The 22,543-nt window shown below is 34.6% G+C and overlaps 2 protein-coding genes across 2 annotated transcripts; both read right to left on the bottom strand.

The window, feature by feature from the left end:
* Window positions 1-3,910: 3,910 nt before the first annotated feature.
* Window positions 3,911-5,275, bottom strand: LOC134242002 (demethylmenaquinone methyltransferase-like). Its single transcript, XM_062724012.1, has 3 exons — window positions 4,981-5,275; window positions 4,663-4,890; window positions 3,911-4,402 (listed from the first exon to the last, which is right to left on the bottom strand). The coding sequence occupies exons 1-3, from the start codon at window positions 5,095-5,097 to the stop codon at window positions 3,911-3,913; spliced, it is 837 nt and encodes a 278-aa protein (XP_062579996.1). The 5' UTR covers window positions 5,098-5,275.
* A 469-nt stretch (window positions 5,276-5,744) lies between these two features.
* On the bottom strand, window positions 5,745-10,989 carry LOC134242000 (transforming growth factor-beta-induced protein ig-h3-like). The gene is made up of 6 exons (XM_062724011.1): window positions 10,851-10,989; window positions 10,218-10,432; window positions 9,867-10,053; window positions 9,683-9,781; window positions 6,113-6,229; window positions 5,745-5,872 (listed from the first exon to the last, which is right to left on the bottom strand). Exons 1-6 carry the CDS (start codon window positions 10,987-10,989, stop codon window positions 5,745-5,747), a joined length of 885 nt encoding a protein of 294 aa, XP_062579995.1.
* Between the last annotated feature and the right edge of the window lie 11,554 nt (window positions 10,990-22,543).

Genomic DNA, 22,543 nt, shown 5'->3' with positions numbered 1-22,543 from the left:
AAAATGGTGTGATAGTATCCAAAATAGAACTTAAATTAATAGATATTAATTTGATATATCTGTATACCAAATTTGATTTCAGTATGTGCAACAGCTCCAAAGAAAATGAGCGGAAACTGCAAATAATAGAAATTTTTCTAAGTCCAAGGGGCATAACTCTGTCAAAAATGGTGCCATTGTACCCAAAATACAACTTGACCTAGATATTCATGTGATATATCTGTATACCAAATTTCATTTCAGTATGTGCAACTGTTCTAAAGAAAATGAGCGGAAACTGCAAATAATTGAAATTTTTCTAAGTCCAAGGGGCATTACTCTTTCAAAAATGGTGTGATCGTATCCAAAGTAGAACTTGACCTAGATATCAATTTGATATATCTGTATACCAAATTTGATTTCAGTATGTGCAAGGGCTCTAAAGAAAATGAGCAGAAACTGCAAATAATAGAAATTTTTCTAAGTCCAAGGGGCATAACTCTGTCAAAAATGGTGCCATTGTACCCAAAACAGAACTTGACTTAGATATTCATGTGATACATCTGTATACCAAATTTGATTTCAGTATGTGCAACTTTTCTAAAGAAAATGAGCGGAAACTGCAAATAATTAAAATTTTTCTAAGTCCAAGGGGCATAACTCTGTCAAAAATGGTGCGATCGTACCCAAAACAGAACTTGACCTAGATAATAATTTGATATATCTGTATACCAAATTTCATTTCAGTATGTGCAACGGCTCCAAAGAAAATGAGCGGAAACTGTAAATAATTGAAATTTTTCTAAGTCCAAGGGGCATAACTCTGTCAAAAATGGTGCCATTGTACCCAAAACAGAACTTGACCTAGATATTCATGTGATATATCTGTATACCAAATTTGATTTCAGTATGTGCAACGGTTGCGAAGAAAATGAACGGAAACTAAGTGGACCGACAGACCGACAGACCGACCGACCGACCGACCGACCGACCGACCGACAGACAGCAGCAAAGCAATATGCCCTCCCTTCTTCGAAGGGGGGCATAATAAAAATACATCTCTCAATGAACTTTCAAACCGCCACCGGAAATAGTTCTGTAAAGTCAAAATAAACATACTGCACATTCCTCGAGCAAAATCTTATCCCTGTTTTCATCCGTCTTTCATCAAAATGTTTTGAAATATACGTGTTTTATTTTGCTCGAGGGGTGTGCACTACTTCAATTTTAGAAATATCTGTCGAAAATAGTGGAAAAACTAGCAATATCCGGAAAAAACGGATCTTAAACGTGGTCTGTACGTCTATATATAACATAGTGTGGAAATTTTGCTTCTCATATTCTAAAACTACCAATCATCTAGTACATGCACATAGATTTAAAATTTTGACAAACCTGTATATTATATTACGGAAAATAGTGGGCCTCCGTATAATAACTACCGTACTTAATTCTTTGGTAAAGTTAATATACATCTGTAAAAAAAAACAAAAAAAAAAACAAAAAAAAAACAAACACAAACCTTACGCTCAGGCACTTTAGAGTAGCATTTATATAAGTGCCATAAATTGAAGATTTAACAGTAGCTAAGGTAGAATAATTTTATTTGCACTACTGATACCTATTTATTATTATCCCTTGCAAAGGAGTTGTAAGGGATAAAGCATTATCGTATATTGCCCATCTCTGACCTTTAAATTTGTTACCAGCCTTCTGATATAAGATGTATACTGGACAATAACATCATAGACACTCCCCATCTTCATTGTTAAAAATATACATCTACTATATGTATGATTTTTTTAACAATTGAGATGTGGAGTGTCTATGAGTGTCTATATTATTGACATGTACAATTAATATACGCAGTTATACTAGTATCCAAAATTGTCTGTCGATACTAATAACTGCATGTAACTACTGTAGCGAATGGCATGCAGATATCTGGATATGCACAGATGAATCATCAAAACCAAACACACCTTTAAACAATTTAAGTCAATGGTTAAGCCGGCCTAAAGGGAATATATTTAGAACAGTAGGCTGTAGAATACGACAAACATTCATAATATTATTTAATGGATTATTGAAGAAAAAACATGTTAGTCTTATATCGTGTAGGATACACATTTCATAATTAAACATCTAATCAGTTAATTATACCTGGTGGGCACACGCCTCTTTGGTCTTGAATGGAGTCGGCAAAAAGTAGTGACCCTTTTCCTAGTCATCGTCACAAACCCAAAATGTACTCTATGCGGACTCCGAACCGTTGCTTGATACGATGATTCCCAGGATGAATTTTCATTTTTATTGTAAGACCAAATTTTGCCAAATGTTTTGTAAACAGTTTCACAGTTGAGATTTTAATGTATACCAAACCCGATTTTATTTCATGGACGCAGAAATCGCATACTCACTCCCATCTTCGCAAGACAAGAGTTTTCGGTCCGCTTCACTCCCAACTCCGCTTGTGGGGAGTGAAGCGGGCCGAAATATCTTGGTGGCTCACATTGTCCTTAATCTGATTAACATGTTTGTTTATTTTGACGGAAGGGTATTACACTTTAATATCCCGATTGGATTAAACCTCAATGTACTCTGTAATACGTACATTGTAAATAGTTTTATTATTTTTAATTTCTTGATTAAAATAATTGTCTCAAACCCTATAGGTATACACTTTCAATTAGCCCCCTCCCCAAACCAATTTTCTATATTGCTTCCGACGACAATGCAATGACAAACTTTACGATAAATTCTTATTGAAAGTTTAGTGAAAATTGGATAATTAGCTAGCTTTCTTCATAGAATTATGAGGAATCCTTTTTGGGGGGCTTAAATCAAGAGAAGTAGGATGTTCAGGGATCAAAAAGGTAGATGGTAAGATAATGTGATAAAAAATGAAGTGATGTTTCGATGATGATGAAGCAACAGTCGATGACGGGCAATGACATTGCAATATACATATAGAATGGTGTATAATGATGATGGTGCGATACACTGAAAAAAAATAACAAGTGAAAGTCACTGAGAAGACTAGTAAATTTACTGTCTATACAATCATAACCTTAAAAGTAGTTTTACTAGGTATTTAGTAGATTTACTAAGATAGCATACGTTAATCTCGAATTTCTCAGTAACTTTCACTAGGTAGGCGTACCGTTGCATCATTGTCATCTTGCTATAAGACCATCGTTTCATAGTAATCGCTTTATAGGCTCAATGTCAAAATTATGTGAAGCAATCTAGCTAATTATCAAATTTTTGCTAAACTTTCTTAAGAGTTTGTAAAGTCTGTCATAACTGGTTTCATATTGGCGTCAAAAAAAAATGAAAGGGGGAGGGGGGGGTGGTAATTGAAAAAGAAAAAAAATCAAAACTGAGAAATTATCGACATGCCAAACAAAAAAACCCTACGCCCCAATGTTTAATGCCTTTTTTTATATCTATCTTTTCCAAAAAAAAAAAAAAAAAAAAAGTGGGGGACTAAGCTCGCCCACCCCACCGGTTCGATCGACACCTATGTTTTTTATTTCTCAGCTCAACCAAACACATGTGCATGCACTGTTATTGAATTTAATCAGCCTTTGCCATGCACAATTTAGGAAATTCAATACTAGGAGGTAAAAATACCCATCTGAGTTCTTGTATTATTGCTTGCTTCTCAATAGGTAATAAAATCTTCATGCATTATCACTTGCTTAACAATGAATTAACGATCGATTATTGAAGTCAGCATAACTTTTAAAAATTAAATACATGTATTTGGCTTTCTTGTTGACAAAATAAAGTAAGATATATTTCATTTTCTTTGTAGATACAAAAACTATCAATGAAACAAAATATAAATAGTGAGCGTGAAGTCCAAACTCCAAGACAATTTAAAATTAAAACATTTTTTTATTATTTTTTTTTTATTAAACATCACCTACAGTTCTTTTTTGACAACAAAAATTTCATAAGCTCCAGTACTATCAATTTTATGATGAGTTTCGAAGTACTTTTGGAGAGTGTCCTCTTTTTTCATTTGTGTCACTTTTCTGACCATGTTCTGAATTTCTGCATCCGTGCAGACATCCCAAAAGGAATTCAAATTTCTCCAAGATTCATGAATAGGTCCATCCAAGTCCCCATAAGCAGGAAAGTATGACATCATTAATGATCTAAAAGCCGATTTCAAAGTAAATCCAGAGTTTTTCAGCATGTCTTTCATTTGCTTATGGGTGGGTAACAGCTTATGCCATTTCTTCATGGCTCCTGGTACAAGATGTACAAACCAATTTCCTTCCAAATTTTCTGGTGTATCCGTTATAATGGTCAGCACTCCGCCTGGCTTGAGGATTCGGTAAACTTCCTTCAGTGTCTTAAGCAACACTGGATACGACTCGCCATCAGGATTTTTTTCCAAATGATGCACGACCTACCAAATAAATATAATTAAAGAATGTTTATTCTAGCAATAACAAAACATAAACTTAGCAAATAAAAAAAGATACATTTATTTTTCGGGGGAGGGGGGCAATTTCTGGTTGCTACAATACAAAAGTAAGGGAAAGAGGTCGACCATGCAGCCTTTACATGTTTATTTTGAATAGAAAAAAAGTTTTGTTTGAGGCAGTCATCCCCCGCCCATCCCTCTCGATACTTTGCGCCTGAAAATTAAAATAATAATGCACTTACGTGGTTGATCATACCAGCGTCAAATGAATTGTCTTGGTACGGTATTTCCGGAAGAACTGCTTGTTTGAAGGTCAGCTGAGTCTTGTTTGATGGCGTTTTCACTTTTGCTCGAGCCTTGTTAAGCATTCCTTCACTAGCATCCAGTAATGTCAGACTTCGCGGCTCAAATTGAATAAAATATTCGGAAAAATTTCCTGTTCCAGAGCCAATGTCGATTATATCCATTTCCTAAAAGTAGATGAAATCATACAGATATAAAAAGATCTATTTATTAATCATTTTTAAAGGGGGAAGGGTACAACAAAAGATACTTTTTACCTGAAATTTCTTTCCTGTGAAGTTTTCCATCGTACTTTTGAGAACGTGGCCATCAAAAGCCTTTCTTCCACCGTCGTAAACCTTGGAAACTTCGTTGTAATTTGTCAAATTGCTCATTTTATTATTAAACGGGGATAACTGCAAGATTAAACTGAGAATTTATTTCATTTGAAATCAAGACCATTGAACCCCCTTTTATACCTGTATACGAATGTTCATTGTTGAAGCGGAAAGATGATCCTATAAAACACGGATGTGCGCAATTATTCACTTAAGCACTTCAGCAGTGGATGATCTATTTGTAGTTGTATTAGAAAGTGCACATAGTGAAATGAGGTTTCAATTTCTTTTTCATTTCTCAGCAAATATTCATTGATATATATATATATATATATATATATATATATATATATATATATATATATATATATATATATATATATATATATATATATATATATATATTGAAACAGAAAAAAATCCACAGTGCTCGGTAGTTTACAGGTAAATCTTTTTAAAAAAGAAACACGAAAACCTTTAGTTTTTAGGTTTTCGTGTTTCTTTTTTAAAAAGATTTACATATATATATATATATATACAATAATCACCGTAATTTAAAAAAATTCAGTACTTAGTGTTTAAGAATATTTATTGACAAAAATAAAATTTTGATGAAATATGTACAAACATGACATCATATGTATAATAAAATAAATTAACAAATGAAAAAACATTAGGGGAAAATAAAATATTTTAAATAATTTTTATCCTAGAATGGATGATAGATGTGTTCTAGTGGGAATAAGCACGTGATCAATGAGATGTACGACTCCATTAGTGGCGCTTATGTCCGCCTGGATAACATGGCCTTTTTTATTCACCGTTACAGCTCCTGAAATAATAATTGCACAAAAATATTTATCTATTAACAGTTAATTCAGTGAAATTAGTTGACCATAAGATTTTAATTTAAATTTAAAGCAATCTATTCGAAAAAAAAAAAAAAAAAAAGCTAACGAATCTATTCGGATAAAAAATGAAATCAAATGATTTACATGTTGATCGATAAAAAACTTATTTGAATGCTGATTATATTTTTCGAAATTTTAAAGTGCATATTATCGTAAATTACCGTGACTGACTCCGAGTCTGATGACGTCATGACGAGTATCTAATGTCCTCAAGTGTTCGCGGTTGTAAAGACCGGCAGAGTATTCAGTGTGAGGAACAACATGGTATTCCAGAATTTCTAAAATAAGTTAAGAAAATGATCGATCTGAAAAATACTCAAAAATAATACAAATATTCAGTGCTACATGTAGCATAAACCAGAAGTCTTTGTCGAGACTGTAGCTCTTCTGGTATATACTTATTATAAAGGAAGAGAAAATTAGCAGTTGGGACTTACAACTTTACAAAGCATTTTTAAAAAGGTTAATAATCCTTGATTAAGTCTCTTTTTGTAACGAGATTGCAATAAGACTACAACTGTAGGAGAAGCTTTTATTAAAATTTTATAGAAATTTCAATTTTAGTTACCATGGCAACATCGATCATCAAAATCAAAAACACAAAACTGAAAATTATACCCCCGGTATATATCTGTGTAGTCTACTTTCATGCCAAATTATATTTTAATCAGACTAAAACTTATTTTGAATAGCATTTTGAAAGTATTTCACAGTTATTTCTATTTGTGCTAACCATGGCAACACCCTTCATCGAAATAAAAAATCAATGTACAGAATTATATATTTATGTGTAGTCCACTTGTTTGCCAAGTTATATTTAAATCAGACTAAAATTGTATTTGGAGTTGCATTTTGAATGTTTTTCACAGAAACTTCTATTTTTAGTAACCAAGGCAACACTGTTTATCGAAATCAAAAACCGATCGACAGAATTATAAATTTTAGTCTACTCTTCTTGTGTGCCAATTTATATTGTAATCGTCGCCGGCGTGGCGCAGTGGTTAGAGCGTCTGCTCTAGAGTCGCGAAGTAAAGAGTCAATCCTTACGTCGCGGGTTCGAATCCCACTGCGGGACGTGGAGACCGGTCCTTCGGATGAGACCGTATAAACCGAGGCCCCGTGTCGCAGTAGGTGCTGGCACGAAAAAGATCCCTCACTGCTCAAAGGCCCTGAGTGCCGAGCATAGGAGAAAATTTGTAGCCATCCACCGGCAAGTGGTGGCGTCTCCATATGAGTGAAAAAAATTCTCGAGAGGGACGTTAAGCAACATACAATCAATCAATTATATTGAAATCAGACCAAAACTGTAGGAGGAGTAGCATTTTGAAAAATTATTTACGGACGACGGACGCATTACTATCACATTAGCTCTTCTGGTCTCTGGCCAGTAGAGTTAATCAAAGTACTCAGAAGTACAGAGAGCCGGGCTCATTTACAGAGTAGAATGGATTTCTTACATGAATCACGTTTATATTCTGATGAAAAAATTACTTTAAAACTATCAATATAAATGATAAGACACTGACAGTGAGTTTTTCAATCCTAATACCACGGTTCGATTTTGTCAGAATCAGAATTAATCTGGTACCGCAGCTGAATGTAAACAAACAGGCCAATCTGGTTCCCTCCCCTGCTTTACCTCGTATGTGTAGAGAACTACGGTAACACTGATTATCAAAAATCCTTACGCTAATGAACTATGTTCTTTGACTTATGAAGTTTTCAAAGTCAATACTACTAATGTTTATTTTATATAGATAAAACTTCGTTTTATTTTTGTTGCTTTATTTAGCGTTTGTATTATCTCAAAAGCGGATTAGAGTAAGAACTATATTTTTGCACGTAACTTTGAAATGGCGACTATGGGGTTAACATCCTGCCTTGAACAGGATCACATAAGCCGGCAATTGCTCTTTGAGCAATAAGCCCGGCTAAAAATGAACGTCTAGAAATTCCACAGGGAAATTAGGGAAATTAGAATAGTAAAGATTGATTGTTGATTGATTGTACAGCAAAACTCGGTTATAACGAAGTCACTGGGACCTATGAAATTACTTCGCTATATCTGTAATTCGTTATAACCGTATAAGAAATTCATTAAATTTAAATAGCGGGGAATCTAAGATGACTTCGATATATCCATGAATTCGTAATATCCGTGTTCGTACTAAACGAGTTTTGCTGTATATTGTTTAACGCCGAGTCGGCAATTTTTCAGCCATGTTTGGGCGGACTATAAGTTTAAATAATCGGTTTTTGAAAGATTTTGGTTTCTGTGCCCGCCCCTAGAGAGCCTACTCTTTTTCAAACCCCAGAGAAACGATCTTTTTCGTGCTAAGGGGGTTGTCATCCTTGGGGCACCATTTTACGTCCCGTCCGACCGACTTAAAATTTCTTGGAAAATGTGTAAACTCTTAAAAAATATTGTATAAACTGTTGATAAAATAAATTGATATATGTATTTCTCATCAAAAATGAATTTATTCAAATTTTACTATAATAATCCGTTTCTAGTAGATATTCTAAAATTTTATTAACATGTACATTTGTAAAAACCTCATACATTGTTTTAATATTTCAAAAAAGTTTACTTCGAATAGGCGTAAAATTCTACATTCTAAAAGGATATGATTGATAGTTATCGGACAGTCACACGATATACATACTGGCTGAGACTCCCAATTCAATAGGTACATGTATTCATGTGTAATATTTGAATGGCCTATACGTATTCTTGATATAATTACTTCGTCTTGACGCGCGTATCAGACTGAAGTTAGATGACTTGTTAACTTTGTTTTCAATAGCATAAAGCTTACTTTTATTACAAAAATTCCAATAAATTTGCCAAAGAGAATCAATGTATATTTTAACGAGATATTTCAAGTCAGTGTAAGGAATTTTGAATAAAGTCATTTCATGTTAAGTGCCGTTTTTGCAGCACTGTCAGATTTAGTGTCTCCAGGGATGCCGACATGACTCAGAATCCGACAAAAGTTTACCTTTTCACCTTGTTGCGCTAAATAATATATCTAAAATCATCTAAAATGTAAGGTTGGTCAATGTTCTTATTTTGTATAGATTGTAAGCAAGAGAGCGAGTCCGAAAATATTGTGAATATTTTTTCCACTAGAAGATTTTATATATTCAAATGCAAGTTGTGTGACTTTTGCTTCAGCAGTAAAAATTGTTGCTTTATTTGGAAGACGTGTAGAGAAAACACTGCCTTCCATCACAGCAGCTGATGCAACTTTATTTTTATCCTTTTAACCATCTGTATATATCTCGATTGTTGAACCATTAAAATATTTTATTTCGCCATATTTTTGCTTAAAAACAAGAGAATTCGTGTCTGATTTCTTAAATTCAAAAAGAAATCTACATTTGGTTTTAAAATAATTTCCATGGCGGTATTTCGGAGAAATTAGTAGGCTTTATAATATCCAAAGGTAAATCAGATTCTCTGATATGTTTTTAAGATCTTAGACCGAGGGGTTTTACACATGAAGAGTAAATACATGTATTGGGGATAATGAAAACTCTACAACACCAACTTATGTGCGAGTAGCCTGTTTCGTTTAAAAACTGGTCGTACTTGGAACATACTAGTACTCTTGAGAAGTCAGTAAGTTATTGGATATACATGCAAACACACTGTGCAGTTGATATCGGAATATCACTACATAAATATGAAAAGATGAAAATGTTCAACATATTTAACTTTTACAAACCTTTCAGAAGTTCGGGATTTGAGTGTAAATTATGCAGGACATGGGATCCAAGATTATGAAAAGCTGCATTGGTTGGCGCAAAAACCGTGAGGGCATCACCTGTAAAACAGATACAAAATGTTACAACTAGTATCTTACTGGACATTTTTTAGGTTAGATGATCTCCATGGAGATATTTTCCCACCTTGTAGAGAACCAGCTAAGCCAGCTGTTTTGACCAATGATAGGAGAGTACTGAGTTGACTGTTGCCAGCCACCAAATCCACGATATTTCCTGTTGGTGGCATCATAACGGTGTCGATTACATGAACGATCCCATTGGAAGCTGTCAGATCAAAATGTGTGATGTTGGATCCTTCAACTGTCACAGCCTACAGTAGAATAAATTATAAATGAGTATTTTGGAGGTGAACAATTGACAATTGCTACACGTCAGAATTTGGTTTGGTGATGAAAAATTGTTGCCTATTATAAAGGGCAGTGGTTACTTTTTGAAGCGGGCCATCAACAGATCTAAGAGAGTGAATAGACTCACGTGATTGTGATTGTAGATGTTGAATCTGATTTTGGTTCCCGCCAAAGTCTCCAACTGAAGTTCATTAGAGGCATCAGCTTTGTGGATGGACCCCTTGACAACGTGATATTTCAGGATGTTGGCCAGAGCTGTTGTGTCCTTTGAAAGACTGTCAAGTGTAGCTTGTGGAAGCTTGGCAAAAGCAGCATTTGTTGGTGCAAAAATTGTGAATTCCCCTGAAAAGAACATACTGATTGATCTAAAGATAACATTTCTTGGGAGAAAAGGTTTCTAGATACATTATTAAAAGACCGTTTAAACATCTTCCAGTGACAAATGTCGAGGGAGGAAATTCCGATAATTGTAGACGATTCTTTATTTATAAAATATGGTATAAAGATTACTTATATTAATTCGTAATTATTATAAACAGAAGTAAAATGAGTGGTTGAGATTCTTATAGTCCCTTAATATTTGTAATCATGAAACATTCACTATGGTTGGTTTGCTATAATACAGTATTCATTAATCATTTAATTAAATATTTTTTAGCTTACTATAATATAGTATTCATTGATCATTTATTTACATATTTTTTTAACTTACTATAACACAGTTTTCATTAATCATTTATTCAAATATTTTTTAGCTTACCTCCTAACAAAGCATCAGCTAATCCTGCTTGCTGTACAAGAGCAATAAGAGTTGTTTCCCCGTCGTTTTGGAGAACTTCTACAAGGTTTCCAGCGAAAGCACTCTGTACAATCACAGCCAATGTTAGGAAGGCAATCATTTTGAACTTTTAACTAGATCTAAAGTTTGGACTGAACTGTATAAAGCATAAAATGTCCTAAGTTTTATAGTATCCATCCTTTATGTAAAACAGAAAGATATTTTATGCAAGGTGGACATAGCATCAGATTCGAAAATGTGAATGAAATGTTTCATAATGCCCTCATGCAATTGTTGGGCACCAAAAGGAAAGCATTGTAAGAAAAGTACTATTGTAACAGTATCTCCGTTTCTTTTCTTTATAAAAATCTGGAGATTAGCAACTGATGTTTTTCAAATTTGCGAAGGATAACATCTTTAAACAAATAAAAATAGGAAGAATTGAAGGAATATTCTTTTGGGGGCCTCAACACGTTTTTCCGCGTTTCTTAAGGAACCCGTACGTTGACCAGATCTAAGCCTCGAACATGTTGTTATCATGTGTACGATTATTAAGGCGTTTATCAAATTGAAGACCGTTGCATGTGACACACTTTACCATGACTTAATTGTACTTAAGACGCTTCAGATGTTATCAATGGAGTGATGTCGATTTTGAAATTTACGCCTGCTCCCGTCCCCCATTTACACTTCCTTAAGGAATTTCAACAATATGAATATTTCTCTGTTACATATTACGAATCGATTCCTTTTTATGAAACTTGCCAATGTATTTTATGATGATTTTGGACAAAATTTCAAACATTTTTTATTAGTAATAGTAATTTATAACATTGTTCATTAGTAATCATAATTTCTAGTTGAAATAAAACTTTAACACTACAAATACTAGTAAATTTATATCGCATTACCGTTTCCCGCAAAAATGTATTCAAAATGTGCTTTATTGTGTAAGAAGCCATCAGGCTCTAAGCAATTTCAATACATTAAAGTTATTTAATCTGTTGATATTTCCTTATCAGGGACGCATCTTTTTCCTAATAGTAATTTTCAAAATTGGGTAACACTCAAATCAAATGGAAAAAAATTGATGACACTGACGGAAATGCCAAAGATCCTACCTGGAAAAGGCCGCCCTACGTACATTAGACCATCTTGTGTCTTTTTTTCTTTTTTGCAAAAATTTGTTCAATTAATGATGTGAGATTAAAATGAATATATAAAATATTTATTCACACAAGTGTCCTTATCTACATGTACGAAACAAATAAGCAGGCTAGCTGAATAAATGAAAATGAAAGTATGAGATTTGGGAGGTTGTATGATGGTTGATAGCGGAAACATTATGAAAGATACTGTGCATTACTAAAGTGTTTGAAGTATAGGAAATTAAGCTTATGAATAGTAGTAGCTGACTGATTTATAAGGAACTTTGTAAACAAAATGAATAGTACTGTAATGAAAAATTTTGGCGAAAACCTACCGACTACCAGAGATGCAAGAATGTGCGTTGCTGCCCTCTTTCAACTGTTCAAGTAAATCGAAAGGCAAGTTTACTTTTATAAAATATTTTTATGAACAGAGCAATAGATTTATTTAATATATATAACACCTCTCTCACTCTCTCATTGTCATCTTCTCCATCGCCACTAGGGATGTTCTTCATCAAGGCCTATGGGCCTCATGTTAATACCAAAACATTCTTATTAGTTTGGATTTTTCTAATACAGGGATCTGCAGAAACTGCACAGGATACCAACAACTGGGATATCCACCTTGAAGCTGCATTATTTGGTATCCGACAGGCGAAGTAAAATGTAAAAAAAAAATTCATCCGTCTATGAGATTTCATATGTTAGCATGCCAACCCTTCCATCAGAATTAAACCTATAAGAGAGCATCAATCCAAACAAGGCGACAGAGGCACGTGTAAATAACCTGAACAGCTTTAGGCAAAAAACTAAAATTCTGTCCACGAAAACATCAAGACTGGACAGTGTAGGATGAAAGAGGCACAACAGAGAAAAGTTACAACAAGGCTAAAGTTCAAACCAGGAGATACCGCAGGAACTCTCGTAAACTGCAGTGGACGCTTTCCAAGCTCAAGGAATTGAACTGGCTAGGGCCAAACACTATTGATTCCATTTCAAAGAGCGGTGTTGCAGTTCTGAAAGATAAATCTGGATCAAGGCTTCAAAGGAAATGTAGAACTGCCAATTTGAATCTGCAGAGAAAAAGGCCTGAACATTTGCAGCCAAAGAGGAAACCTGAGCATGTAAAGACAGCAACAAGCACCAACCCCACCCAAGCCACCAGGAACGTGCACCTGGAGAGCGCTGAAGGCATCTCGGAGCCCACTCAAAACACTACCGACCAGCATCTTAAGGAGGAAAGCCAAACTCTGTTGGACCTAAGGCCTCTTAAAAAATCCAACCTTGGCGCCAAAAAGAACACTCGTAGGGGAAAAGGAGACACGAACAAGAACACCTAGCAGCACCACAGAGTCGACCCAGGCCAAAATCAAGAGGGATCAGATTAGCAACCAACATGAAACTACAACAAAGAATCCTCCTGTGAGATATCTTTCTTACCATACGCCAAAGAAGACATTCAGCAAACAATAACATAATTTCTCCAAACAGACTTGGTAGCAGCTATCCAAACGTCGCTGATGAAGAAAATGCCATTCATCACAAGCCCTTTACAGATGCCAGTCTGCAACTCGGATTTAAGGCTAGCCTTGATTAAGGATATGAACAAAAAGGCATTTGATTTTTATATTTGACCAAGTTATCCAGGAGATCAGTGGTAAAGATTTGGGAGAAAAAAAAACCAGTGTCGCCATGCTGTAATCAGCAGCCATCCTGCATAAACAGAACACCACTGGAGGAATTTTTGAACAAAATTAAGGAAGTAGCGAGGAGGAAGTATTAAAGAAATTTCTGCTATCTAAATCAAATATGAATTTGTTTATATTAGATCACAAGTGTATTTTTTTTTTTTTTGCTAAATATTAGCAAGTAGTTATAAACAGTTAAAAAGGGGGTCATTGTTGTTATAGACCATGCGAAGGGAGCGAATCAAAACTAATCATATATTGCTTTCATAAAAAGGTAATCTCTTTCATTTTAAACAAGAATACCCTGGTAGATATGGGTTACCCCATATCCAAAGATATTCGACTTCTAGATTTAATATGTTTAACAGTGTTTATAATGACGTTAATAAAAAAAACTGCACTGTCTAATTATGGTCACCCAGTCTCCTAAAAAACAGTTCACATAGGCCTGTGTCCGCAAGACCAACATTAGCCTTGGTCTACACACGTGCGATGGAGCTGTCAAACGCATCCAGCGAGCTCGGAGAAACACGTTTTGTTTTGCCGAGAAGTTACGATGGCAGACAAAACTTTTCTTTTCTTAATTAGATCATATGAATACGAATTCTGATTAATAAAAATTATACAATCCCTGTTGAACTAGTTTGTTCTAACATTTGCATCTGCAACAACTTGTGTTTAAAATGGCCGGGTTAGGAAAATCAGGACCAGATCAGAAAATTCTAAACTGAAAACGTTTTTTGTTTTGAAAATTATGAAATATACTAATGTATTCGTCGCAGAAATTACTTATATTATTCAAGTTCTATATAAAATGGTATGCTGAACTTCAACACGAACCCGAATCTCCGACCCAGTTTTCGTTTTGCTACACATTTTATACCCTACAGTTTACAAAGTGTACACACGTTCAGAATCCGGCCAGGGATTGAAAATTCTGTCATTTAATAATACACACACACACAGAATGATTAATATTTTCTTTAAGAGGAAATTGTATGATAATTAACGGACTATAAACATGTACTTAATACAATTGTTGATATAGGATTATCAATTCATCGGTGAAAAGATGAATCGAAGAATGACCTAAATATTCTCTGTTATCAAACATGTAAAAAAAAAACAGAAGTCTCTGTCAAGACGTAGTCTACCTGTTTGTACTTATCAAAAACCATTGTATGTATGTATCTTTGTATTGTCTACTTGTGTGCCAACTTATTTTGAAATCAAACTAAAACTGTAGAAGGAGTAGCATTTTAAAGGAATTTCACAGAAAATTCTATTTTTATTCATTGCATGCACTATTCGATGTATCTTAGTGTAGTCTAAAGTTATATTGAAATCAGTCCAAAACTGTAGAAGGAGTAGCGTTTTTAAGGAATTTCAAAGAAAATTCTATTTTTAGTAACCATGGCAACACTGTTCATCGAAATCAAAAACCGATGCACTGTTCTATGTATCTTAGTGTAGTCTACTTGTGTGCCAAGTTATATTGAAATCAGACCAAAACTGTAGAAGGAGTAGCGTTTTTAAGGAATTTCACAGAGAATTCTATTTTTAGTAACCATGTATTGAAATCAAAAACCGATGCATTATTCTATGTATCTTAGTGTAGTCTACTTGTGTGCCAAGTTATATTGAAATCAGACGTAGAAGGAGTAGCATTTTTAAGGAATTTCACAGAAAATTCTATTTTTAGTATGGCAACACCTTGCGAAATTAAAAACCGATGCACTACTAATAATGCCAAGTAATGTTGATCTTGTAGGAGGAGTAGCGTTTTTTGTTTATCATGAGACAGACAGACGGACGGACGCCGGACGCATTATTTAGAGCTAAAAAGGCTGGTAACCATTTTTTATTTGTTTCGTGAGACGCCTAATAATATTTTGACGTTATTTTTGATTTCTTTAACGTATGACATACACAACTTTACTCTTATCATGAACAATAATGTTGACAGTAATATATCTTGCATTAATAGTATGCACTGAATCCAATCTATTAAAAAATCAAGATAAAACGCAGCACAATTTCTCCGTCCACAAAACTAAAGCCTTTACTAGTTCATCACCTGTGTTTTTAAGAAGAGGAGAAAGCTCTCTTTTAGTTCTAATCTAAAATGCAGTCTCGTCATGTTGAATGATGCAGATAGATGCAGAATTGGCTTTACTTTACAGCTGAGAATGATTATTATACATTCAAATAAAAGATGATATTTGATTTTAAAAATTTAAACCAAACAATATTTTTTTTTCGAAAATCTAATTAGATTTTCGTGAACTGAAAGATTAAAAAAAAATTGAACAAAATTATTCCCTAAAACCACCCCCCCCCCTTGGGAGATAATCTTGAATGATATTGTATTATATGTACTCGTACCTGAAAAAGGGGCATCCCCCTCCCCCTTTATATTGTCTATGAAACATTCGATAATAAATTCTAATTTCATTCCGCATTAGATAGCAAATGTATAAATATATTGTTTGAGATTTATTTTTATCGTTCCTTTAAAAAATTAATCTTTACCTATAAATATATAATTTCTATCATGTAATTGATACAGGTATGTCGTATTATTTAACGATTAAAAATTGAACAAAAAGAGTTGTCTCCATCTACAGCGGTTGTAAAAAGAGGCAGCAAAGAGAGAGGCTTGCTGGAAAAAAAAGGAAGAAAGTAAAAAAGACAACAAGTAACAGCCCTTAAGAGTAACTTTTCAAGAGAAATTACAGAAGGAAGAAAGACTCAGGAAAAAACACGGAGAAAGGATGATGGCGAACAAGAAAAAAAATACGCAAAACAATCTTCCGCTCAGAAGAGGAACAAGCAATATTTCAAAATAAAACTACAGACCGTGAGCGATAGAGTCAGCTAAAATTATACCCCCCGCCTCCATATACTAGTAGTTTAAATGGCAAAGTCCATGTTTTGCTGTGGCCGGAAAACCCTAAAAAAAAGCGGATCAAAATGTAAAATAGGAGGTGCACAATGGCAATATGTAATAAAGATTCTGTGAAAGTTTCATCAAATTTCATTCAATGGTATGAGAGGAGTTGCGGATAAGAGATGGGTGCCCCATAGCGTAACAGACGGACGGACGGGCAGACGGACGGAATTAACGATTACTATTTACCCTTCCGCTTTTCAAGCAAACGAGAAATTATCTTGTGAAAACGAGATATTATCTTGTGAAAACGACTTATTATCTTGTGAAAACGAGATAATATCTTGTGAAAACGACTTATTATCTTGTGAAAACGACTTATTATATTTTGAAAACGAGATAATATCTTGTGAAAACGAGATAATATCTTGTGAAAACGAGATAATATCATGTGAAAACGACTTATTATCTTGTGAAAACGACATATTATCCTGTGAAAACGACTTATTATATTATGTCGTTTTCACAAGATATCTCGTTTTCACAAGATAATAAGTCGTTTTCACAAGATATTATCTCGTTTTCACAAGATAATATCTCGTTTTCACAAGATATTATCTCGTTTTCACAAGAGAATTATCTCATTTTCACAAGATAATATCTCGTTTTCACAAGATAATATCTCGTTTTCACAAGATATTATCTCGTTTTCACAAGATAATTATCTCGTTTTTACAAGATAATATCTCGTTTTCACAAGATAATAATCTCGTTTTCACAAGATATTATCTCGTTTTCACAAGATAATATCTCGTTTTCATAAGATAATGTCTCGTTTTCACAAGATAATAAGTCGTTTTCACAAGATAATAAGTCGTTTTCACAAGATAATATCTCGTTTTCACAAGATAATTATGTCGTTTTCACAAGATAATTTTTTTCTGGTATTTAAAAAAAATAATTGCGTGTCCTAAATATACCACCGTAGAATACACTACATACATACATTTTTAATAACTTTTCATCGGTTTATGATTTCGTTGAACGGTGTTGTTGTGGTTACTAAAAATAGAAATTTCTGTGAAAAACATTCAAAATACTACGCCTTCACCAGTTTTTGGTCTGATTTAAAGATAAACCACGGTACTTTTACTCATAAACGTAATTCACTAGGCCTGCTTAATAAAACATTTTGGCGAAAATCCTACTAAAATCGGTACCGCCGTTTCAAAGATAATCACCGTTGAGCGTCTGCATTTGCACCTGTGAAAACGATCGATAATCCTTGATAATGTCACTTCCGGTTGAAATGCAATCAAGTTCAGTGACGTCACAAGTGTGTATCGCTTCCATCAAGTGATCAGTGGATAATGTCAGAAAGCGTTGTTTCGGCTAGTTCTGATTGTTCCTTAGAGGAAGAATCGTTAGAACTTTCTTGTGGATCGTCCAGTTTTGATGAGGATTCATTGCTGTGCAATAATACAGAAAATGTGGGAGTAGAACCCTTTCGTTTTGAGCCCTTCGCTAGTGAACCCTCAGACGAAGAATCGACCACAAACGATGCGGGGCCCGAGGAAGCTAACCGTTTGCATTCTATTGATTGGTATGCGAGTAAAACGATAGAAAATATCACAAGAAGCATTTTAATCATTATTTTTAAAAACATATTAAATAAAAACATAATTCGACACCCATTTATCCCCCACCCAAAAACTTTCACACTAAAATCAGCTGAGGGCATGAATACATGTAAAGTTAGTCTCTACAAATTTTAATTTTGCGCTCATTTTTAGCTCTACTGGTCAGAGACCAGAAGAGCTTATGCGATAGAAATGCGTCCGGCGTCCGTCCGTCTGTAAACAATTTTCAAAATGCTACTCCTCCTACAGTTTTGATCTGATTTCAATATAACTTGGCATATAAGTAGACTACACTAAAGGCCGTGTCACACTGTCACGATTTTTGCTACGATTCCACACGATAAATCGATTCCACATCATAAATCGCCGACAATCGCCACGCTAGCCTAGCATTTTTTAGACAGAGGGTGATTTTTTTCCAGTGTGTCACGATACGACTACGATGTCCGCTCAACAATGTACGAGGCTTATACGACAACAGAACGAGTTTTGGCGAGTAATGTACGAACAAAGACGATAAAATAACGAACACAATACGATCCTTATACGAATTTGTACGATAAGACACGACTTTAAACGATGCTCTTACGAATACCTACAAGTCTGTACGATGCCTACACGATATTCCCTCGAACAGTGACGAGTTCTTACGAATATACTTGGTTTGAGTAGATATATAGAGAGAGGGTTGCTTGAAATTTCGAAGTTGTATAATTATGGCAGTAGTTACCGTGCGGAGGCTTCAACTGCTGCAATATTTGGGGGAACTGGAACAGAATATTGCAGAAAATGACAAGGCAGTTGCAAATTTATTACACAACGGGCGTCCACAGAGGCAAAGAAGAATATACTGGATCTAAACATGGATCACCAGATGAACTTATTATGGATACCGGTATTTTGATCGCTTGATGAAAGAACTTGAAACGGAGATTGTATTGTCATTCAAAAACTTCCCCAGAGTAGAGCCAGATATGTTTAGAGAGCTTGTAGACAGACTACAAAAGACAAGACACGTGGTTCAGAAAAGCTTTGGAACCTGGATTAAAGCTGGCCATTACACTTCGGTATTTAGCTACAGGAGAGTCAGACACAAGTCTGATGTACGGATTTCGAGTTCCACATACTACATTTCCTTGCTGGTTTGTGAAGTTTGTGAAAGTATAATAGTGGAATATGCTGATGAAGTAATTGCATGTTCAACAACTACAGATGAGTCGCAAAAGTTAGTTGAGCAGTTCAGAATTAGATGGAACCTAGACCATGTCCTTGGTGCTTTAGATGGGAAGCGCTATAAAACGCCCCCCAAAACGAAGGTTCATTTTAAAAAACTACAAAGGGTTCCACTCCCTCATTCTTAAGGGCCTTATTGATGCTGATTATAAATTCATTTGGGTTGACGTAGGTGCAAATTGTTCTGCATCAGATGCTACTGTGTTTAACAACTCAGAATTAAAAGATGTCATCGAAAATCAAAATATTGGATTTCCAGAAGCTGCCCCTAAACCATTGATAACAGAAATATCCCGTATTTCATCGTGAGTGATGACGCCTTCCCTATCAGGACATGGCGTATGAAACCTTTCGCAAGGACTTTGACCAATGAGGAGCGTATATTCAACTAAAGACTCAGCAGAGAAATGCGTGTTGTAGAAAATGCATTTGGAATACTCGCAAAAAGGCCTAGGGGCCATAAAACTTAGACGATCGAGTTCACTTTTGATCTCAGTCTCACTTTTACCACAGGAATATAAAGTGAAAAAGTGAGACTGAAATGAAAAAGTGAGCTCATCTAACTTTTATGGTCCCCAGGCCTGATGGCAATGCCTCATAGCTCCAATGCGCAAAGAACCAGAAACTTTTTCATCTATTGTTGCTGTTTTCATGATTTGATGCGAATGATATTTCCAAATCTCCAAAACGCGTACAATCGTACTATTTCGCAGTCACTCGCACGGTACTTGTATTGCACTCGTCGTCAATTGCCTGTTTTCGTATCATATTCGCATGAAATCGTACGGCATTCCTTTTGAGTCGAGAAACACTCGGAAAAACTCGTGGGACACTCGCGATAAATCGTAGGAAAGTTGCAGAATCGGAAGTTCTACGAATTTTTGCGAGTGTCCTACGAATGTCAAAGATTTACAACGATTATGTGTACGAGTGTACTTCGATTGCTGTACGATCGCTTACGGATAATTAAAAATCGTACTGTGACCACGATTGTTTTGAACATGCTCAAAACAATCGCCGCGTTTGACGATTTGCTGCGATGAAACACGAGTTAAGAAGATATCCTACGACTATCTCTACGATGAACGCCGAATTACTGCGATTTTTTAACTCGTACCCTGTCGTAGCCAAAAATCGTGACAGTGTGACACGGGCTTAAGATACATAATTCTGTGTATTGGTTTTTGATTTCGCCGAACGGTGTTGGCGTTGTTACTAAAAATAGAAATTTCTGTGAAATTCTTTCAAAATGCTACTCCTCCTAAAGTTTTGGTCTGATTTCAATATAACTTGGCACACAAGTAGACTACACTAAGATACATAATTCTGTATATCGGTTTTTGATTTCGACGAACGGTGTTGGCGTTGTTACTAAAAATAGAAATTTCTGTGAAATTCTTTCAAACTGCTACTCCTCCTACAAATTTGGTCTGATTTCAATATAACTTGGCACACAAGTAGACTACACTAAGATACATAATTCTGTGTATCGGTTTTTGATTTCGCCGAATGGTGTTGGCGTTGTTACTAAAAATAGAAATTTCTGTGAAATTCTTTCAAACTGCTACTCCTCCTACAAATTTGGTCTGATTTCAATATAACTTGGCACACAAGTAGACTACACTAAGATACATAATTCTGTGTATTGGTTTTTCATTTCGACGAACGGTGTTGGCGTTGTTACTAAAAATAGAAATGTCTAAAATTCTTTCAAACTGCTACTCCTCCTACAAATTTGGTCTGATTTCAATATAACTTGGCACACAAGTAGACTACACTAAGATACATAATTCTGTGTATTGGTTTTTCATTTCGACGAACGGTGTTGGCGTTGTTACTAAAAATAGAAATGTCTAAAATTCTTTCAAAATGTTACTCCTCCTACAGTTTTGGTCTGATTTCAATATAACTTGGCAAACAAGTAAACTACACTAAGACACATAATTCTGTGTATTGGTTTTTGACTTCAATGAACATTATTACCTTGGTTAATAAAAATAGCAATTTCTGTTACTCTAAAATGCTACTTCAAATACAGTTTTAGTCTGATTATAATATAATGTGGCATGCAAGTAGACTACCTAAGAACATAATATTAAAGAGACTTATTCAAGGATCATTATTCTCTCTTTTGCCAGTGTAAAGTTTCAATTTCCAACTGCTTAAGTACTTTCCTCTTCCTTTGCTATAAGTACAAACCGTAGAGCTTCAGTTCACACTAAGAACTTAATATTAAAGAGACTTATTCAAGGATCATTATTCTCTCTTTTGCTAGTGTAAAGTTTAATTTCCAACTGCTTAATCTTTCCTCTTCCTTTGCTATAAGTACAAACCAGTAGAGTTTCACTCACAGAGTTTGGTTTTCGGTTGTTGTGGTAACCCACTCTTTTTCCAAATTTTCATTCATAATTTTATTGTCATTAATTTTTTTAATGCATTGCAATGATTTGACACCCCCCCCCCCTCCAGTGAACTCGGATGCATGCCTTTTAAAAATTAGTCTGACAGCAATTTTAATGAATTACAAAACGGCATTTGTAAATGTTTTGTAGGTGCAAGTGTGGAAATTGTTCTGTAATGCCCACTGCCTAGGAATCTGTGTGCTGCCATGAGGTGGAAAATATTAAGTCCATTTTTTTAAGAAGACCAAGGCATTACCTGTATAACTAGCCACCCTGGATTTGCACCAGCCTGTTTAAACAAATATGTCCTCCAAATAGCGTATTACCAATATAAACAGCAGTATGGGGAAATATTGAAGATTCTTCAGAGTAATTATATTCAATATTTCTTTCATGCACCTTACTACAAATTACATGAATCTTTTAGAATTATCAGTCCAATCTTTATGTTTAATTCATAAATACAATACCATATATTTATAATCAGTTTATGGAGTTTACCATAAATCATGTCAATTTGATTCGAGTTAAATGTCTTCTACAAGTTTGCATTCTCTTATAAATCAAATTCTCAAACCTTACAAATCTGATAAGGATAAATTTTTATTATCTAGGAGTCTTGAAAACAAGTCTATTTGTTTGACAATCAAATAAAAAAATATCTTTCATGA

This window comes from Saccostrea cucullata, unplaced genomic scaffold (genome assembly GCF_032062105.1).
Source record: "Saccostrea cucullata isolate Sc308-1 unplaced genomic scaffold, CSIRO_AGI_Scuc_v1 ctg2554, whole genome shotgun sequence".
Taxonomy (NCBI): Eukaryota; Metazoa; Mollusca; class Bivalvia; order Ostreida; family Ostreidae; genus Saccostrea; species Saccostrea cuccullata.
This window is presented reverse-complemented; position numbering and strand designations above follow the sequence as displayed.

What these genes read in the sequence shown, in the direction of transcription:
- LOC134242002 (XM_062724012.1), bottom strand. Translation starts at nt 5,097, where the DNA reads ATGAGCAATTTGACAAATTACAACGAAGTTTCCAAGGTTTACGACGGT. An exon ending in TCACAGGAAAGAAATTTCAG is followed by an intron (nt 4,891 to 4,980) that starts GTAAAAAGTATC and finishes ATCTACTTTTAG; the next exon opens with GAAATGGATATAATCGACAT. An exon ending in ACGCTGGTATGATCAACCAC is followed by an intron (nt 4,403 to 4,662) that starts GTAAGTGCATTA and finishes TTTATTTGGTAG; the next exon opens with GTCGTGCATCATTTGGAAAA.
- LOC134242000 (XM_062724011.1), bottom strand. Translation starts at nt 10,989, where the DNA reads ATGATTGCCTTCCTAACATTGGCTGTGATTGTACAGAGTGCTTTCGCT. An exon ending in AGCTGATGCTTTGTTAGGAG is followed by an intron (nt 10,433 to 10,850) that starts GTAAGCTAAAAA and finishes TGTTCTTTTCAG; the next exon opens with GGGAATTCACAATTTTTGCA. An exon ending in CTTAGCTGGTTCTCTACAAG is followed by an intron (nt 9,782 to 9,866) that starts GTGGGAAAATAT and finishes TCTGTTTTACAG; the next exon opens with GTGATGCCCTCACGGTTTTT.